Source organism: Schistocerca gregaria, chromosome 2 (genome assembly GCF_023897955.1).
Source record: "Schistocerca gregaria isolate iqSchGreg1 chromosome 2, iqSchGreg1.2, whole genome shotgun sequence".
Taxonomy (NCBI): Eukaryota; Metazoa; Arthropoda; class Insecta; order Orthoptera; family Acrididae; genus Schistocerca; species Schistocerca gregaria.
This window is the reverse complement of record NC_064921.1, coordinates 196,379,529-196,398,956: the sequence shown is the minus strand read 5'-3', so window position 1 is coordinate 196,398,956 and position 19,428 is coordinate 196,379,529. Positions and strand designations below refer to the sequence as shown.

The window sequence follows — 19,428 nt, the reverse complement described above, 5'->3', positions numbered from 1 at the left end:
TGGTTCTGTCAGTGTGATCATGTGATGTATCTGACCCCAGGAATGTGTCTATAAAGTTTCCCCTTCCTGGGACAATGAATTCACGGTGTTCTTATTTCAATTTCCAGGAGTGTATTATCTTGCACAGCAAGATGATGACATCAAAAAAAAAAAAAAAACCATGAGAACCACTTGATGCCATCCTAGTTGGTGTGCAGAGTCAAAAGGTACAGTCAGGCTCAAACATGGCAAACATGGAAACTGTAAGAGCCGGCACTGTGAAGAATTTAACACTTATACAAAGCAAGTATAGGCTGAGTAAACAAGGTATGGGATTACACTAACATGTGACTAACTTTGGATTCGATGTGGTTAAACCATGAAAGCGAAGACTTCAGAGACACTGCCGAATGTATGCAACACATACACCACTTAGGGAGTTGCAGATCACCCCATCACCCCTCCCCTCAACCACAAACAGCTGCTCATGTGACATATGTGAGTCTGACAGGGATACCAAATCTCTTCCCTCTTTTAAGTAACGTATGGCTGAAATTGCTCAAGCCTTTGCCAGAGTTGCCAACTCAAGAGAACGAGGTGTGGCGGGGATCCCCACAAGTGGTTTTGCCTTGGTGAGCTCTGCTGGGATGTCATGGAAGATGTTTGAGGTGGTAATGGGCTGATGCTCAATCATAGGTTGATGGTCAAGATCTGTTGAGTACTAAGGGGGTGGGGCTGATTGTGCTGGCTGGGGCAATGATGGAGAGGGGTACTCTACCTCCATGAGATCTCCCCTGGTAAACAGTTCTCCTGAGTGGTGAGTGTCTCTGGGTGATGGTGTAAATTATGTGGCAAGCAGTGCATAGATATGCACAGATATAGTGGGAACATCCACAGTTACCACTCAGTGCCTGGAACATCCACAGTTACCACTCAGTGCTTGTTGGAGTGTTCACTGCTAACCTAATCCAACTATATAAAGTTGACATCTCATATGTCCTACCATGGTGCCTTGTGTCCACCCTGGTGTCAGCCTAAATGAGTGTGTCCATATGGCAGAATCTTGCTGGTACCATGGCATTGCCGTTAATGCCAGGCACAATAGGTCAAAGAGGCCATTCGGCTAATGGCTGTGCAGCATATTAGCCAGACTGTGCTTGTTGATTGGAGTTGGTTGGTAAGATGCAAATAAATAAATAAATAAATAAATAAATGGCAGAATGCTACAGATTCCTCTGACACTAACTGGCGATCATTGTCTGAGACTAGGGTGCACAGCAAACCCTCAATAGCAAAAGGCCCCGGTATTAGCGTATGATGTCATGAAGGATAATGTAGCAATGAATAGGTAATGAGACAAGGTGTCAATCACTAACAGCCATGTGGGCCCTAAGAAGGACTGGTGAAGTCTATGTGCACATTGTCCCATGGAATCTCTGGTGTAGACTTTGTAGATAATTTTTATTGTGGGGTTGCCTGTTGTGCTTGCATGCTGAATAGGCATGCACTGCATTTTCAATGTAGAGCTAATTGCTCACCAATAGACATGTTGCCAGGCCAATGCTTTCATGTGTGACATTTCTCAATGGAATGCATGTTCATCTGCAGAATGCATTGTCACAATGGCAGTGGAATAACAGCATGGCAATTCTTATCTTTTGTAGTTAACCATAGGATGCCTTCTGCAATGTTGAACTTAATGCAAAGTTTGCAGTACATTCAGAGAACTGGGTCTGATTCCATGGGAAAAGACTTTTGGCATCCTTGCTGCACTGATGTAATCACTCTGTGTAAAACCAGATCCATACCCATAATTTCTGCAATTTCCCGTACTATCAAAGAAAATTTATTGAAGGTATCCTGAAGGTTTTGGCCTGGTGCAAAACAGATTGCCTCCTGCTTGCCAAATGTCATGACCCACCATAAACTATAACAAGGCATCCACATTCACATGTTGGGAGGTGAGCCTGCAATAAATGTCATAAGAATAATTACTCAGAAGCTGGAACCAATTCTGTAAACACTGTGCCATTCTGTTCATGAGACTGGACAGGGGACCAAACAGTGAGACGAGTGGATTATGGCCTGTAAGGAGTTGGAACTTAGTCTGCTGCACAAGAAAAAATGGAACTTTTTAAATCCACACATGATTGTGAGTGCCTCTGTCTTAATCAGAGAAAAATTTCTGTGCACTGCCAACAAGATCTTAAAGGTAAACTCAACAGCCATTGGTATTTCTGTGAGGGAGCACAGCACTAGTACCATATCAAGATGCATCAGGTGCCAGAATCAGTGGCTTATGGGGGCTGAAATTGGCCAAAGACAGAGCAGAGTTGTTTCAATTTCTGGAACATTGACTAACATAACTTCAACGACACAAACTTCACTCCTTTCTTGCAAAGCTGGTTCAGTGGATGACAAAGGATGATGGAATGAATTTCACACAGTTTTCTACTTTCCTTAAAGTGACTCTGACTCCCTGATATTGTTAGAAGCTGGCAAATTTTCTGTTTCTGCAGTACACTCTGCTGTTGATACAATACTGCCCTTACATGACACGTGCCCTAAGTAATGCACTGTAATAGCAAAAAAAAAAAAAAAAAAAAAAAAAAAAAAAAAAAAAAAAAAAAAAAAAAAAAAAAAAAATTAGCTTGCAACGAGGCCAATTGTCTACCAGTTGTTGGAAAACTGCCTGCAGATTCTGTGAATACCGTTCTCTTGTGGAGCCAGTAACTCAGATGTCATCCAGATAGTTGATTCAACACAGAATATGTGATAGGGTGTATACGACCCGGGACAACTGGGAGATCTGGGAAAGACACAGGAATTTTTCCATCTGGGAGAAAACTGGGGAATTTTTTAGAATTCCGAGAATTTTTTGTTGTTCTAGTTGTCAGTTAATTTTTTGTAATTTTGACTGGTAAGGTCTGATACTCTAGCAAAGGATATTACTGTGTCCCACTACTGCAGAATAATACTGGAGCAACAAAATGTGAACGATAGAATAAAACTTAAATTGCAAAGGAAATGCGCCATATAAAAAAACACAGAGTTCATACAAGCATTTGCCAACAGTAAAATGTGTGAAAGGCTTTAGGAAGACACCATCTAGTATTGCCCCAGCTCAAAATATTGTAGATCCAGGGCTGATGCGCAAAGGAGTCTGAGTTATAGTGGGGGAGGGGGGGGGGGGGGGGTTAGTCTCCATGTGATCCATGTTTACATTTAGTGATTTTGTGATTTTACTATTTCCTCTTCACTTCGTTTACTGATCTCATATCAAATGAAAACAAAGTGGTTTCTGTGGCTGGGAGCTATCAAGTGAATTAAAATACATTCTCATAATAATGGAAGGCTAAAATATGTTATTAGTTTCAGATTTTTCCACCTTCCTGACAGTCAAGAATTAATCACCTTGCAGAATAATTAAGTTACTTTTGTTGCTTTATTAAAGAAATTTGACTTTTATCTATCTTTTCAGCTGAGGCAATCAATTTATTTGAAATGAAGTGTTTGCCACACTATTGGCTAGTTTCAACTGTTTGCTGCATTTCAAATGCACGTTTTCATCTTCTGGCACATGTGGCATTATTTCATGATAGAGAACTCAACATGACATAATACTGTACTGATACTTCAAGAAAATTTACATCCCGAAAACCACACCAAAGAGCTTAATATCAGGTCAAGGCCTACTTCGTTGGCAATCTGGACATACGAATGTGCACTTTAAGGCGAATTATTCATTTCAGTATGGTCCACAAAATTCCGACGCTCTTGGAGTATCATCTGATGTCTTGTTCCTTTTATGACATAATGTAAGGTCTTTTAATGTTTTACACATATGGGCTTCCTGCATCATCGTAGCTGTGCAAGTGCGGTGACGCCTCTTATCTGCCGCTCTCTAGCAACTGCTGGAACAAATCTATTTCTAACAGATCGTGGGAAAATATTGCAAATTGTGGTTTGAAAAGCATTATTTTCAAAGTAAATTTCCTTTTACGCAATATGAACAATGTGCGAGAATGTATGATGAATTTCTTAAATCACAGAGCGTTTGACTGTCATTTGAAAATCAACTCTTAGATGATAATCCATTTGGAAGAATTTGGAGCTCAGAAGATCAGAGATTTATGACAGTATTAAACATTTTACTGGCACATCTGTGTGATGTATCTTAAAGTGTAAAATGGGCAAAAAGATCAACATTATATGTGAAAGCTTTTCTTTTCTTCTAGCAGCACTATGTATATTAACTTTTCCTATTTGTGTGTTCGCGTTACTTATTAGTGATGTTGCTACTGGCTGACTACATCATGTGTCCTTTGCTCTGAATATCCGCTCTCATCAGCTGGCGAGTTCACGTGACATGAGCTATGACTGTCTTACAAAAGCGCATCGCAATATCAATTTCAATGCTTTGGAGAGTAACATGCGGTATTTGGTAGAATGCGAATTTATAGTTCCGTAATATGAAAATATGCAGCATACATGTTGCTGCACATCAAAGAACTTTCCACAATGCGTTCCAAGAAATCCAAAGCCACTGTATAAAACCATAACAATTCAAATGATTCATAAGATTTACAGTTCTGAGGGAAAGTATAGTGTCACTTAAGATGGAAAAAGTGCATTTTCACCTGGGAGAAAGTGTATTTTAACCAAGAGACCTGGGAAAAATCTGGGAATTTTTTTCCTTGTCCACATATACACCCTGTCTGATTTGCTTCAGAAGATGCTAGAGTATTCTGGGGCTGAAGCTAGTCCTAACAGCAAACAGTCAGACTGGTACATCCCAAAAGGTGTGTTTAATACTAAAATCGGTGGAGACTCAGCATCCAATGGCAGCCGCTAGCATACACCTCCAAGATCAATTCTGAAAAAATACTGTTGGCCAATATAATTATTAGCTCTTTGGGATGCAGTATGGTATAAATGTCTGTTTCACTTAGTGCACTGATTGTGTACTTGAAATTGCTGCAGTCTTAACATCACCGGTGAGTTTCTGGGTCACAACAGTGAAGGTAGCCCACTATTTTGATGAAATGAGTGGCACCTTTCGGAAATATTTTCATCTGTTGAGTTCCACCTTCCCTTTATCTTGCATTGCACATTGCACAGGTGGGATCAACAGATTTGCTGAAAGTTTCAGTGTTATGTGGGCTTCAAAATTCGTGTCTCTACCAAGGTTCTTAAAGAAAGTTGATTGAACAGTTGCAGCAATGCCTCCAAGTTCTGAAATGGTACTGTCTGAGAGAAAAGATTAAGTTTATCAACTACTTCAAATCCAAGAATAGTGAATGCATCAGGTCTGAAAAAGTTTTCTGCCAGCTGTGAATTTACAACCAAAAGTGTGAGCTGGCAATTCACAGTTTTGTGCTGGCCTTGGCTTGTAGTTGTCTTCACAAGTGAATCCACTGCCCATTATAAAATACTACTCAGCACTGTGAGTGTTCTAACATGGGGCACCCCAGTTGGCGATAATTGTCTCAGACTGACTGAGGTCCCCATGTCTAATTGAAACCTTGTACGACACCCAGTTATTTCCAAATGTAACATGATACAGTGGAGCATAGGCACTCGGTTATGCTCATGGGCTCAGTTGTGAATGCAGGAACATTCTCCCATAGTGCTGATTGCATTGCTTCCTGCACAGCTGCAAATTTCCTGTACGTCGAACAGATGTGCAGAACTGTAGACCTATATCTCTTAATGTCGATCAGCTGTAGAATTTTGGAACATGTATTATGTTTGAGTATAATGACTTTTCTGGACACTAGAAATCTACTCTGTAGGAATCAGCATGGGTTTCAAAAAAGACGATCATGTGAATCTCAGCTCACGCTATTTGTCCACAACACTCAGAGGGACATAGACACAGGTTCCCAGGTAGATGACATGTTTCTTGACTTCCACAAGGCATTTGACACAGTTCCCCACAGTCATTTAATGAACTTGTACTGAAATGCAGGAGGATCTGCAACTAATTGATGCATGGTGCAGGGAATGACAATTGAATCTCAATGTAGACAAGTGTAATGTTCTGTGAATACACAGAAAAAAAGATCCTTTATCATTTAGCTACAATATAGCAGGTCACCAACTGGAATCAGTTAATTTCATAAATTATCTGGGAGTAGGCATTAGGGGTGATTTAAAATGGAATGACCATATAAAATTAATTGTTGGTAAAGCAGATGCCAGACTGAGATTCATTGGAAGAATCCTAAGGAAATGCAGTCCGAAAACAAAGGAAGTAGGTTACAGTACACTTGTTCACCCACTGCTTGAATACTGCTCACCAGTGTGGGATCTCTACCAGAGGAGATAGAGAAGATCCAATGGAGAGCAGTACGCTTCGTTACAGGATCATTTAGTAGTCATGAAAGCGTTGCGGAGATGATAGATAAACTCTGCAAGAGAGATGCTCAGTAGCTCGGTAAGGGCTTTTGTTGAAGTTTCGAGAACATACCTTCACTGAGAAGTCAAGCAGTATATTGCTCCCTCCTACGTATATCTTGCGAAGAAACCAGAGAGATTAGAGCCCACACAGAGTCATATCGACAATCTTTCTTTCCACGAACAATACGAGACTGGAATAGAAGGTAGAACCGATAGAGGCTTTCAGGGTACCCTCCACCACACCGCCAGGTGGCTTGCAAAGTATGGATGTAAATGTAGATGTAGACAGTGTCCATGATAGTTGAGCTATAAATGGGCAGCTACCTCATGCACTTGATGACTGTATTGGCAGAATAATTTATACAATTCTGCAGATTCTACTTTTTCAGGCTCCATAAGGGGCCACAGTCTCAACAAACTACTACTACTCAACAATAGCAACGCTCTCTTACCTACAGGATAGGTAATTTTCCCACCTTTCTGTGATCACATCAACCTGCAAATGGGGCCACTGGCAGAGGCTGCACCACCCACACTTACGCCACAGGCTCCCACACTGTGGATGTGTGGTCAGCAAACAGATTAGTAAATGCCTTTTCTTCCACTGTTGTAACTGATTTGCTGTTATTGTTTCAGCTGCTCCTCCTGCACTCCATTTGTTGTCTCTGGCTCTCCAGAAATACTGGCTCCTTGTGGCCACTACATACAACACTAATGTGGAATATGCACTCCAGAGAAAGTTCTCCTTGCCAACTGGTATATCTCTTATAGTGGGATGATAGCATCCACAAAAGATGTTCAAGATGAGCGTGGAGCACCACAATGTATGGCACATGCAAAAAACACTGGATGTCAACCTAACTGGTGAACAGTCCGAAAGAATTTTCAGGGACAAACATGGAAACTGTAAGAGTACTGCAGTGTGAAGAATTTAAGACTTACACAAAGCAAGCATGGACCAAGCAAATAAGACCCAGACTCGCACTAAAGTGCAATTGACTTTAGAGTATGATGATGAAACCAGGGAAGCTATAAGTCCAGAGGCACTACCCAGTGTATGTGACACTCAAACCACTTGTGGTGGAATTAGATGATTCTAACTCTCAGCTGTGAATAACTCCTCAAATGAAATATGGGAGTCTCATGGAGAAACCAAATTATTGTTATATGGGAGGTTAAATCAGCTGCAAATGCTGATAGAATATGAAAGGGATTCCTGGACCATGGAGCTTTGTTCAATTTTTAGCAGTCTCTGCAGTCTGTCAATGTTGCTGACACCCATATATACATAATAGTGCAAAAATTAAAATGGGACAATCTGTACAGTTTTGTAAAGAAAATTTTGAAAATGGAGTTAGGTGTTTCTGATTTTATTTTGTTAGCCCCAGTTTCAATTATTGTGTCATCCATGAGTGTCTGGATGCTGACTTTGATACCATCAACAGCCTTTCATTCAAAAAAAGTAAGGCATAAGAATCCAGTGTAGATAACAGCACATCTAGCAGAGGTCTCTTCAGACATCATTGAATTTTTACACTCACTTTCCAGTACATGTACATACAAATTCTAGTTTTAGTCAATAATAAAAATCACTTTCTTGAACTGTGATTACAACAAATGCAATAGTTGACATACAAATAGAAATGGTTGTTGTAAATAGGCATTGTTCTTGTGGCACATAGATCACTTGTTATTTCATAAATGTCAGTTTTGATATGGAGCAAATAATACAAGATAAACAGCATCTATTCTAAATAACTGATGAAGCGGCAGCTTTTTCTATCAGCATTCCTTTTAGATGAGTAAGTGAAAATAGAAAATACTTTTTAATGAAGAGTAATGCAGTTACTGACAGCAATTTCATTTTTAGTGTATGCTTTGAAACATTTAACATCCACAAACGTTTTTCTTCATGATGGGATCTATGGAACATTATGGATGAATGAGACTCTCGCTGTTGCATTATCACTTGCTTAGAGGCTGTACAAACTCTCACTTAATTTACAACCTGCTCATCTTGAGGGATCTGTCTTGGTAAAAAGCAAGTTAACAGTTAGAATATACCATCATTCTTTGGCTGTATGTGTGGGACAAAATTATTTTGTCTTCCGATATTTTGGTAATAATCATACAGTCATCTTCAAGATGAATCACTTACTGAATTATAAACACTTGACACAAATATACAGTGGAATAAATGTGCATGTGTCAGCGACAGGACAGTTGACAGAAGAGTGCCAGTCGTAGATAAAATTTACACATCTTAGAAAACTTAAGAAATTCCAACTCAGCATATCCACAATGCTTATGAATTATGTAATTAGTTATTAAAAAGGAGAATATGTGTTGGAATGCCATGCAGGAAAGACTCTGAACAAGAAGTCCTCTGAGTGCACATATATGAAATGGGTTGTTTCTATAATTTCTCAGCTTGGAAACATTTTTGTGCATTGAACAGACAGTCTGTTAATTGTATTTCCACAGAGTCCTTGACTGCTGGGTCCCAACTGGATGAGGTTGTGCCAGTATCTTGACTTTCCCATAATCCATGGAATGTCCAGCGGAAATTCATTGTTGAGCCATTGCAGATTTATAGATGGAAGGTGTGTCACTGCTGTTGGACACACCATCTTGTACACTGTGTATTGTTTGTCACATGTAACTTTTATCATACTGTGACAAGGAATTTCATAACTGCATAATTTTTGTAGGACATCATCTTTCACAGATGTCAGAAGAGCTGCCTCTTTGGCAGGTGAGCAGAGGTCACTTCCACTTAAAGTATCACATTACTGAAGAAACATTTTCCACATATGGTAGAAAGACTGTAGACTTTATATCTCTTTCTCCTCAGTCTTCCTTTGATTGGTCTGACATTTTCACTTGCACAACTCATTTAATCTGATGTTTTGTATATCTATTTTTACTGAATACCTCTTCCAAATGTACCAGTTTCTCATGTAAGTTGTCAGTGTTGGACACTACATGGGCTCTGTATACTAGTTTTAAGTGCACTCATATTTTGTGAAGGATGGTGTCAGTTGGATGCCTGCGAGTATAAATTGGTCATGTGTTCTAAATAAGAACATTTCTACCCTACAGTTAGTTTAGTCTGTGCTATTACCTTTGTCTGTACACCAATCTTTTGTTGATGAGTGGTTATCTTTTCTCATTATTATATAGATATTTATATTCTGTTCTGAATTCTTCATGTAAGGTTTCTGGTATAATAGCTCACTCTCACACATGCAACCACAAAGACAACCAAAAGTATGCAACCATAGCCACAGTGAGGTTGACTATTTGACTGGTTGCTCACATTGACAGGGGTTGAAACTAAATGCATGTGGCAAATGGGATTTGGTAATATGTAATGGAATGGGAAGGTAATGGGAGGTGTGATAAATGGGAGCCTAATGGTAGTTAATAATGGCAGTAGGAAAATGAGGATTGACAAAGTAACATTTAAAAAGCTGACAGAGTGGAGGGAAGAGGGGTGGGGTGGCATGTGGGTGAGTTTGGATGGGGGATTCTCTCTCTCTCTCTCTCTCTCTCTCTCTCCCCCCCCCCCTCTCTCTCTCTCTCTCTCTCTCTATCTCTCTCTCTCTCTCTCTCTCTGCCTATCTATCTATCTATCTCTTTTTCTCTTTTTCTTCATTTTTCCCTCCCTCTCCCAACCCACTCTCCCACCCTTTTGGAAATGTCACCTTTCCATTCATCATTCTGCTACTTCTTGTTGATAGTCACCTACTTCCTCATCTAACATGCATCTGACCACCTCCCCACTCCCTCCTTATCCCATACATTGTTTCATCCCTCCCAGTTGCTACAGACCTTCCCCCTCCCCCCTACACATGTCAATGTGAGCAGCTCATAACAAACTGTGGATAGGTGAGTGCCCCTGTGGTGTGTGTGTGTGTGTGTGTGTGTGTGTGTGTGTGCGCGCGCTTCTGCGTGCATACTAGAAAAATAGACAACTAGTCAAGTCTCTTTGTTGTTACATGTATCTATGCACCACACATCTATTGTGTATAGGATAGTATTTTTCTCTCTTCATTTTAGGGCGCCATAACTCAATCAGTAAAAATGGAATCCTCATAAGATCACTTTGTTGTCTGTTCATCTGTCTGACTGCCAAAATTCATAGGGTACTTCTCATTGGTTCAGAATCATGGAATTTGGCAAAAAGAAAGGTTTCACTGTCAAAGAAAAGGAAAAACATCCAAAAATTGTGAATTTGTAATTATACCACACAAAAAAATTGTTGTTGTTATCTGTCTGTCTGCCCTTCTGTTGAGCCCCATTTTTATCAGGAACAGGTAGACATATCAAGTGGAAATTTATTCCACAAAGTAAGGTCTATAGTCACTTGATGGTGTAATAAATTTATGGTTCTAAGTCCATCCATCCAAAAGACGCAGCCAATTATGTCACATACTTTGATACTTCAACACCCACTCATCAAAATCTATAGCATACTTCTCATCGGTTTAGAATGATTGAATTTGGCAAAAAGAAAAGTTTCACAATACGAGTAAAGGGAAAAATCCAAAATTGTTAATTTGTAACTATATCACACTTTTTTTTGTCATTTGCTATCTGATACTGTCTGTCCATCTGCCTGCTAAGACCCCTTTTTTCTCAGGAACAGGTAGGCATATGAAGTTGAAATTTATGTCAGTTACTGATGTGTATGGTCCTTTGATAACATAAAAAATCTATGGCTCCCGAGTCAGTGCACCCAAAAGATATAGCCTTTTATGTCACATATTTTGATACTCACAAACTCAACATTACAACCTGAAGGTTACTTCTCTTTGATGTAGAACCATGAAATATGGTAAGAAGAAAGGCTTCACAGTACAAGTAAAGAAAGCAGTAAGAAAACTGCTAATTTGTAATTATATCATATGAAAAAAAAATTCTTTTGTCATTTATTGTGTGACTTCAAACTTGAAATTAGAACATTCTCAAAAGTTCTGGAATCCCTGAGACCAGTTACTTGCCAGTACCAAATCAATTACAGGCAAAAATTGTCAAGATTCTCAGTTCCTGGAATGGGTGAACTGTCTATATACATAATTAAGTTTGTTTGGAATTCTCATTATGAGAGGCCTACTCAAGCTGGCCCAATTTTCATTTGTTGTTTTCATCCTGAAATTTTTACAATACAGAAGAGGCACTAATCACCAGAGAAGCACATAGTTAAGGATGAAAACTGCCACTTAGTCAGCTTTACAGAATCAAAGGATATTTAACTGTTTTGTTATTGCCAAGTACCATGTGAAAAGGTAATGCTGCCTGCCATCAGCCCAAAACAAATTTGAACACTGCATTACTGTAGTAGATACAGTCCTGTTGGAGGTGGCCGGTCTTTTCCTCCCTCTGAACGTGGGACTGTCATACATGGCCTATAGAGTTTAACACTGATTGAAAAGTGTGTTGAAACTTGGCATTAACCACATCAACATATGTCAAAGATGTGACATTAAAGTCCTAGGTCTGGCTGAGGATTGACCCTCAAATCTTTGGATAAACTGACAGACAGGACAGGACACTCATTCTTATTACATACAGTGAGAATACTCACAAACTAATGTAATGGTAGTTGTAGTAACAAATATAATAACTTAATTTATGAGAAGTTGCTGGAGATTAAGGGTTCCATATCTGAAACCTCACTTCAGTCATAAGTGACCAGTGAAAGCTTCTTAGTATACTTTGTTCACAACCAGTGTAAATTCTCTTTTGCAGTAAACTTTCTGTTAAGGATTTTGTTGAAACTGTATAATTTTCAGACATTACTTGCTAAAAATACCATAGCTGATACATAATTTAGAAAAAAATGAAAATTTTGAAATAGGATTAATATTTTTGTTGCCATGATGTCTTATTTACAAATAATAGACTAAGGGCCTCAAAAGCCAATAATTGTTAAGTCTCAGTACGAAACCAGGTGATGAAAAACCTCAAGCAATCCAAGCAGCTACACGAAACAATACATATTACTTATATTTTTGTGTTGACGTAGAGGATAGCTTTGCTGTCCTGAAGAAAATTTATAAAATATATCAACAATGAGAAATAATTGTACCTACAGAAGCACAACAGAATAATTATACATTTTCAGTAAACCCATTAAGTTACAATCAAAAGAAAGAGATGAAATTCTCTGAGTTACAGAAAATATTTTGTTAAACATAATTTAATGTTATGTGTAGTAATTTTCACCACATTTATATTAGATTTATCAAATAATTACATATCTCTCAAATAAAGGTTGGACTGTGCAGTTTTCTACAACAAATGCAATGGTTTTGCGAAGACGGTGTCTCAGAAACATTGTTTCCTCGATGTTACAATATATGCCAGGCAGAAGAGAAAACAGCATTTAAAAATGATTTCCGTCTAACAGCATGTGTCAACTTGCTGAAGTGGTTGGTAACAAAATATGAATCAGACCCTCAAGCTGTTCAGTCTCCAGATGGGAAGGTTTGTACCAACATTTTATTGCACATATATGCTCAGATTAATTTTCAGTTCCATCTAGAAATAATAATTGTAAAGTACAATATTGTGCTGTGATGGAGAAATCTAGTGTGATTAGTTTATGCAGCCAACAAAATTACAATTATTGTACTGAATACAGGTAACGTCTTTCAACTGTCACATCAACCATCTCCAGATTGCATTACTGCTGTGGCCATATCCTAAAAAAATTTTGGATGTTGAATTGCATGTGTTGTCAAAATTGAATTGATATTTGGTTTTGAAAACAGTCATAAGTCTGTAGTTAACATTCAATGGACTTTTCAGTTTGTGGATCAATTTTGGCTTTTATTGAGTTTTCAGGGCTTAACAAGGTGCCAAGATTAAATTCATTGTTTTGGAGAAGTTGTGTTAGTAATTTTCAGTGCATTATTAAACATTGGGAAATCAAGGATGGAATAATGACAATATTATGAAAAGGACAGGTTGCTGCTCATTGTATAGTGGAAATGTTGAGTTGCAGGTAGGCGCAATAAAAAGACTGCTAAGAAAGTAAGGTGTCAGCCGAAAAGTCTTCTTCTGAATTAGACAATAAATACACACATTCATGCAAATGCAACTCACACACACATGCCAATTGTCCCTGGCTGCTAATGTCAGACTCAAAATTTCCACTATGTGATGAGTAGCAGTCTATCCTTTTCATAATGTTGTCATTTTTAAATTTTCTGTTTTAACATACTGATGCTATTAAAGAATCTTCTGGGTTCTGTGGTATTTTCTATTTCATCTTAATTTCTTTCATGACTGATGTACTCTCTTTTTCCTTGCCTTAACAAGTTCCATGTCATGTCTCTGTTTCTTTTCAAAAATTAGTTTAATTGTCTTCTGTAGACTTCTGAATAAATTTTCTGTTCCCCATAGCACTCCACACTAAACAAAGAATTTTTAGTTACCACTACCTTGATGATGTCTAAGTGAAGCTGTAGTGTTGACGTATGAACATTGTCTTCCGTATACCAATGTAAAAAGACCTTGTTTCTCAGTTGGTGAGTTCAAAGCTTTCTCAAAACTATGAATCCTAGAAAAATAGTAACTCATACTTATTGATCTCTTTTGTAATTCAAGGGGTCAGCAGAAGAAAGTGCAAACCCATAAGAGTGTATTTTCAGTTAGTGCATGTTATATGTTTGGTTAAATTCAAAGACAAGATCATAAATGCAATGAAACAATAATATACATAGTAGGCAGCAGTATCTAGCAGAACATATGGAACTACTTATTACCATAATTCATTGTAAAACGAGCAGGTAGTGTGATCAAGCTAATCCTTACCACATTGAAGGTTCCATTTTGTTCTGCTGACCTCTTCAGTTCCAAAGTGTCCTTTTGCTTGACTCAAGTGCAGTGTTTTTTTCAAAGCACTTGGTAAGGATCTCACATTAGTGAATATCTTCCATATTATAGAAAAGGTAACTGATGGATGTATAATTTTTATATCTTACATGCCTCTCTTCTTCAGAATTACAGCATTGTTCCAATTTTGAGAGATTGTCTCCTCTCAAAGAAATTCTCGAAATGATGTAGCAACTTTCCTCATATTACTTTCCTTTCAGTTTCAGTCATTACAAGAAATCATTGCATGCTTATACAATTTTCTCCTTTTCACAGTTACTGCATTATCTTTCTACATCCAAAAGACATACACCAAAGTGGTTGACAGAGGATTCATAAAACTCCTTTCAGACATTTTCTTGACTTTTCCACTCTTGAACAGCACGTGGGAAAAATTAACGCACAAATCATTCTGTGTGAGCTCTAATTTCCCATATTTTATTATGGTGATCATTTTTCCTTGTGTATGTGGGTGTCAACAAAATATTTCACGTTTAAAGGAGAAAGTTGGTGATCAAAATTTCTTGAGAAGCTCATACCGCAATGAAAAATGCCTTTGTTTTAATTATAGTTACCCCAGTTCACTTATCATATTTCTGAGACTCACCACTCCTTTGTGATAATACAAAATAAGCAGCCTTCTTTGATATTTTTCAGTGTCCTCTATCTATCCTTTTTGGGAAGGATTACATACCACATAACAATATTCCAGAAGAGGACAGACAAGAATAATATAGGCAGTTTCCTTAGTAAATTTGTTGCATCTTCTAAGGGTTCTGCCTTCCCAAAACATTTTCTTTGAGGTGGTTCTAATTTAAGTTGTACATAATTATTGTAATCCATCAGGATTAAGTTGAACCAACAACCTATTGATTTGTGTGATTTATCATGTTACCAAAATTTAATGGTTTTTAAGTTTTTTTATTTTTTTACTCTATGGAGGGTCAGTTGCCTCTTTTTTGCATCAAATAAATATCTTGTTTAAATAATTTTGCAATTCAGTTTGACCTTCTGATGACTTTACTAGATGGTAGATGACAGCATCATCAAACAGCGTAAGGGGTTGTAGGTAACACTTGCTTGGGGAACCCAGGTATAGCTTCTGTTTCACAAGAATATCAACATGAAAAAGATAGCTCAATAGCACATAGAGGAGACACTGAGTGGGAAACATGCACAATGGACTGCTAGACATTATTAGCTATGAGAGTATGTCCTTCAAACAAAGATGACGTAACTTACCAAACGAAAGTGTTGGTATGTTGATAGACACACAAATAAACACAGACACACACACACAAAATTCGAGCTTTCACAACCCACAGTTACTTCATCAGGAAAGAGGGAAGGAGAGGGAAAGACTAAAAGATGTGGGTTTTAAGGGAGAGGGTAAGAAGTCATTCCAATCCCGTGAGCGGAAAGACTTACCTTAGGGGGAAGAAAAAGATAGGTATACACTCGCGCGCGCACACACACACACACACACACACACACACACACACACACACACATCCATATACAGACACAAGCAGACATATTTAAAGGCCAAGGCCCCATAAGGTAAGTCTTTCCGCTCCCGGTATTGGAATGACTCCTTACCCTCTCCCTTAAAACCCACATCCTTTCATCTTTCCTTCTCCTTCCCTCTTTCCTGACGAAGCAACCGCGAAAGCTCGAAATGTTGTGTGTGTGTTTGTGTGTCATTTATTGTGCCTGTCTACCGGCGTATATATTCGTTCTTCCCGCGAACCATACGAGACTGGAACAGGAAAGAGAGGTAATGACAGTGGCACGTAAAGTGCCCTCCGCCACACACCGTTAGGTGGCTTGCGGAGTATAAATGTAGATGTAGATGTAGAATGGCTGTGAAGAACTTTTGCACCATTTCTGCATTGAAGGTGATGAATTTTTGGAAAAAAATGTTACAGTTGGTGAGACTTGGGTCTACTATTACCAACCAGAAATGAAAAGTCGAGCTAGGTATGGAACCACAGCTCATTGCTGAAACCAAAAAAATTCAGAGTTCAACAGTCTGCTGGAAAAGTTATGCTCTTTCTCTTCTGGGATGCAATTGAGTCATTTCAGAGCATTTCATGTATAGGGGAGTGACAGTAACTGATACTTCTTATTCAAACATGCTGAAAAATTGACTTTGCCCTGCAATCAGGAGTGAACCATGAGTACTTCTGACTTAAAGCTGCAGCATGACAACAGCTGACCATGTACAGACCATAAGACAGTTGAGACTATTCAGGAAATTAAATTTGAATGCCTGGTACATCCTCCTTATTCACTGGACTTTGCTTCTAGTGACGTTCACACGTTTGGGACACTCACAGAAGCAATGGGAGGTAGGGATTTCAGAAGTAAGGAAGAGCTGAAAAACATGGTGCACAACTGGCTACACACATGTCCAATTCAGTATTTTCATCATGGTATCTGTGCACTTCGGATGTATTGGAATACGTGAATTCAATATCAGGGAGGCAATGTTGAAAAACAAGATGTAAATTTTATGTTCATTGTTACAATTAAAAATATTTAGCGCTTCTAAGGTTTTCATTTGAATTACCCTTGTATTTCATAATGTTTGAACACAGTATACATTCCAGAATGCTAGTGCAGATCTGTGTCAGTGATACAGGTCTGTTATATAGTGGATTACTTCCATTTAATTTCTTGTGTATTGGTGTGACGTGTGCAACTTTCCAGTCTTTAGGTACAGATCTTTCAGTGAGTGAGCAGGAGCTATTTCATCGGCATACTCTGAAAGGAACTTTGTTGGTATACAATTTTAACCATAAGACTCACCTCTGTTAAGTAACTTAAGTTGTTCACTACACCGAAGGTATCTACTTCTAAATTACTCACACTAGGAGCTGTCTTGATTTGAATTTTGGCATTTATTGCATCTTCTTTGCTGAAGGGATTTTGGGAAACAATATTTAGTAACCCCATTTTTGTGGTGCTGTCATTGGTAACATTATCATTGCTACCTCACAGTGAAGGTTTTGACTGTCTCTTGCCACTAACATATTTTACACATGACCAGAACTGCATTGGATTGCCTGCTTGATTTAGAGACAGAGTTTCTTTGTGGAACTATTAAAAATATCTCACATTGAAAACCACATTAAATATTCAAGCTTCTGTAAAACTTTGCCAACCTTGGGGATCTTGCTGTTTTTTTATTTGGCATGATTTTTTCATTGCTTTTGCAGCAGTGTTCTGGCCAGTCTAGTGTACTGTGGGGGCTCAATTCCCTCTCTTAGTAATTTATTTGATATAAATCTGTCAATCATTATCAATACCATTTCTCTGAATGTAAGTCACATTTGGTTTGCACTTACATTTGGAAGGAATGCTTGCTGTCTCTTTGTAATCTTTAAGCAAATTTTTATGTGCTTTCTTTAAACAGATATATTTAACACTTCTTTTTGGTGATTTGAATATTATGTACTACAATGAACTTATAGTTACAAATTCCTGTGTTTGTCATGATGCTCTCTTTTTGCTCAGGATTGTTTGTTGTTAAGAGGTATAGTGTGTTATTGCAACCATTTATACTTTGAGTGGGCTCTTGAACTAACTGCTCAAAATAATTTTTGGAGCAAGCATTTAGTAAAATTTTGGATGATGTTTTACGCCTACCATCAACTATAAACATGTATTTTTGCCAACATATTGAGGATAGACTGTGGTCTCCACAACCTATAACTTTATGAGTTGGGTATGTATTCAAAATGAGGCTCAGATTTTCCTTGAAAATGGCAACAGACATGCCACCATCAAAAGAATTTAATATATCCTTTCAGAACACTGTTACATCCTAGGTAAAAATTTTGGTTGAACTTATCTTTGATGTTAGTCAACTTTCAGTACCTATAACATTTTCTGCATCTCCACTTTCTATGAACACTTGGTGCTCTGGTTGTTTTTCAACATAGATATAGCAATTTACAATTCCTAGATGTTCTGTCATTCTGTGTTTGACCTGCACCTTTGAGACTTCGATATGAATGAGGATTTGTTATGTGTACCCCTGTTGTCATTGTAATTTTCACATCATTTGAAGACATAGTCAAATAATTTTCTTTAGTTCCGATTATTCTATCATGTTCCTATTATTATGTGCTTGAGATTCCCACATCCTCTTAAATAATTTTGTTTTTTCATTTGAAATTTTCTTTTCTTTTGTCTTTTTCATACCCACAACACCTTAATATTTGTCTGTGTCATTACAGGTGAAGGTAAAGCTGTCCAGAAGCCAAAGATTGATTTCAGAACCACGTAGTTTTACTGGGCGTTCTCTTGACTTCCTCCATCCTTACACAGCCAGTTATAAGGGTACCTGCAGTTTAACATGAACTCCAAACCACAGTGCTACTCAACATTTTTTACATACAAAAATCATTACCTGAGGTGAATGAAGTGATAATTCGCAGAAAAATCTTTTGATTAATTGGGGAATCAGCTATAGTACTTTTGATTTATGCTTTTTATTTCTTTAATGTTCACTGTTAATTTATTACATAATGCCCATGTGTACACATCCTTGAGGGTTTCATGGCTTTCTCAACTAGGCATCATCTGAAATGTGGGCTATCTCTACCTTTTGCACTGTATTTTTCTTGTAGGAATGAAACCAGTTATTAGCTATTTCTCTTATACGTAACACTTCTAATTTTTTTAGTCATATTTTGTGGTCAATAGTGTCAAAAGACTTGGACAGGACTAGATCTGTGTTTGTAACATATTCATCCCTGTTGAGAGCTTCGAGCACCAATTTTGTGAATTCTGTTATGCAAAATATTGTACTTCTGCTACTTCAGAAGACAAATGGTGCTTCTCTAAGAAGGTTGTTTGTGTTAAGTCAAGTCATTAGTCTGTCTTTTATGACTGATTGCATTATTTTTACAATGATGAGAGCAGAGAAACTGGCCTATAATTAGGGTGACCAGATGCAGACATATAAAAAAAGAAGACAAACAACTTCAAAAAGAAGGACAAAGTTAGAAAAAAGAGGACACTTGGAAATATACATTCAAATTTAATAAAATAATTAATTAGTAGATATAACACACATTCCTCAACTTTTATTGGTACTTCTCTGAAGATCCAGTTTCCTGTAGAAGTGTCGGCTTGCCTAGCAGATATCTGTAC

The 19,428-nt window shown here is 37.9% G+C and overlaps 1 protein-coding gene across 1 annotated transcript in view; it reads left to right on the top strand.

The window, feature by feature from the left end:
* LOC126336664 (tubulin glycylase 3A-like) overlaps nt 1–19,428 on the top strand; it is a 153,262-nt gene that overhangs the window by 23,527 nt on the left and 110,307 nt on the right. The window contains exon 4 of the mRNA XM_050000611.1: nt 12,661–12,873. Coding sequence (XP_049856568.1) covers nt 12,661–12,873 — 213 coding nt within the window. The remainder of the gene's footprint in view (nt 1–12,660; nt 12,874–19,428) is intronic.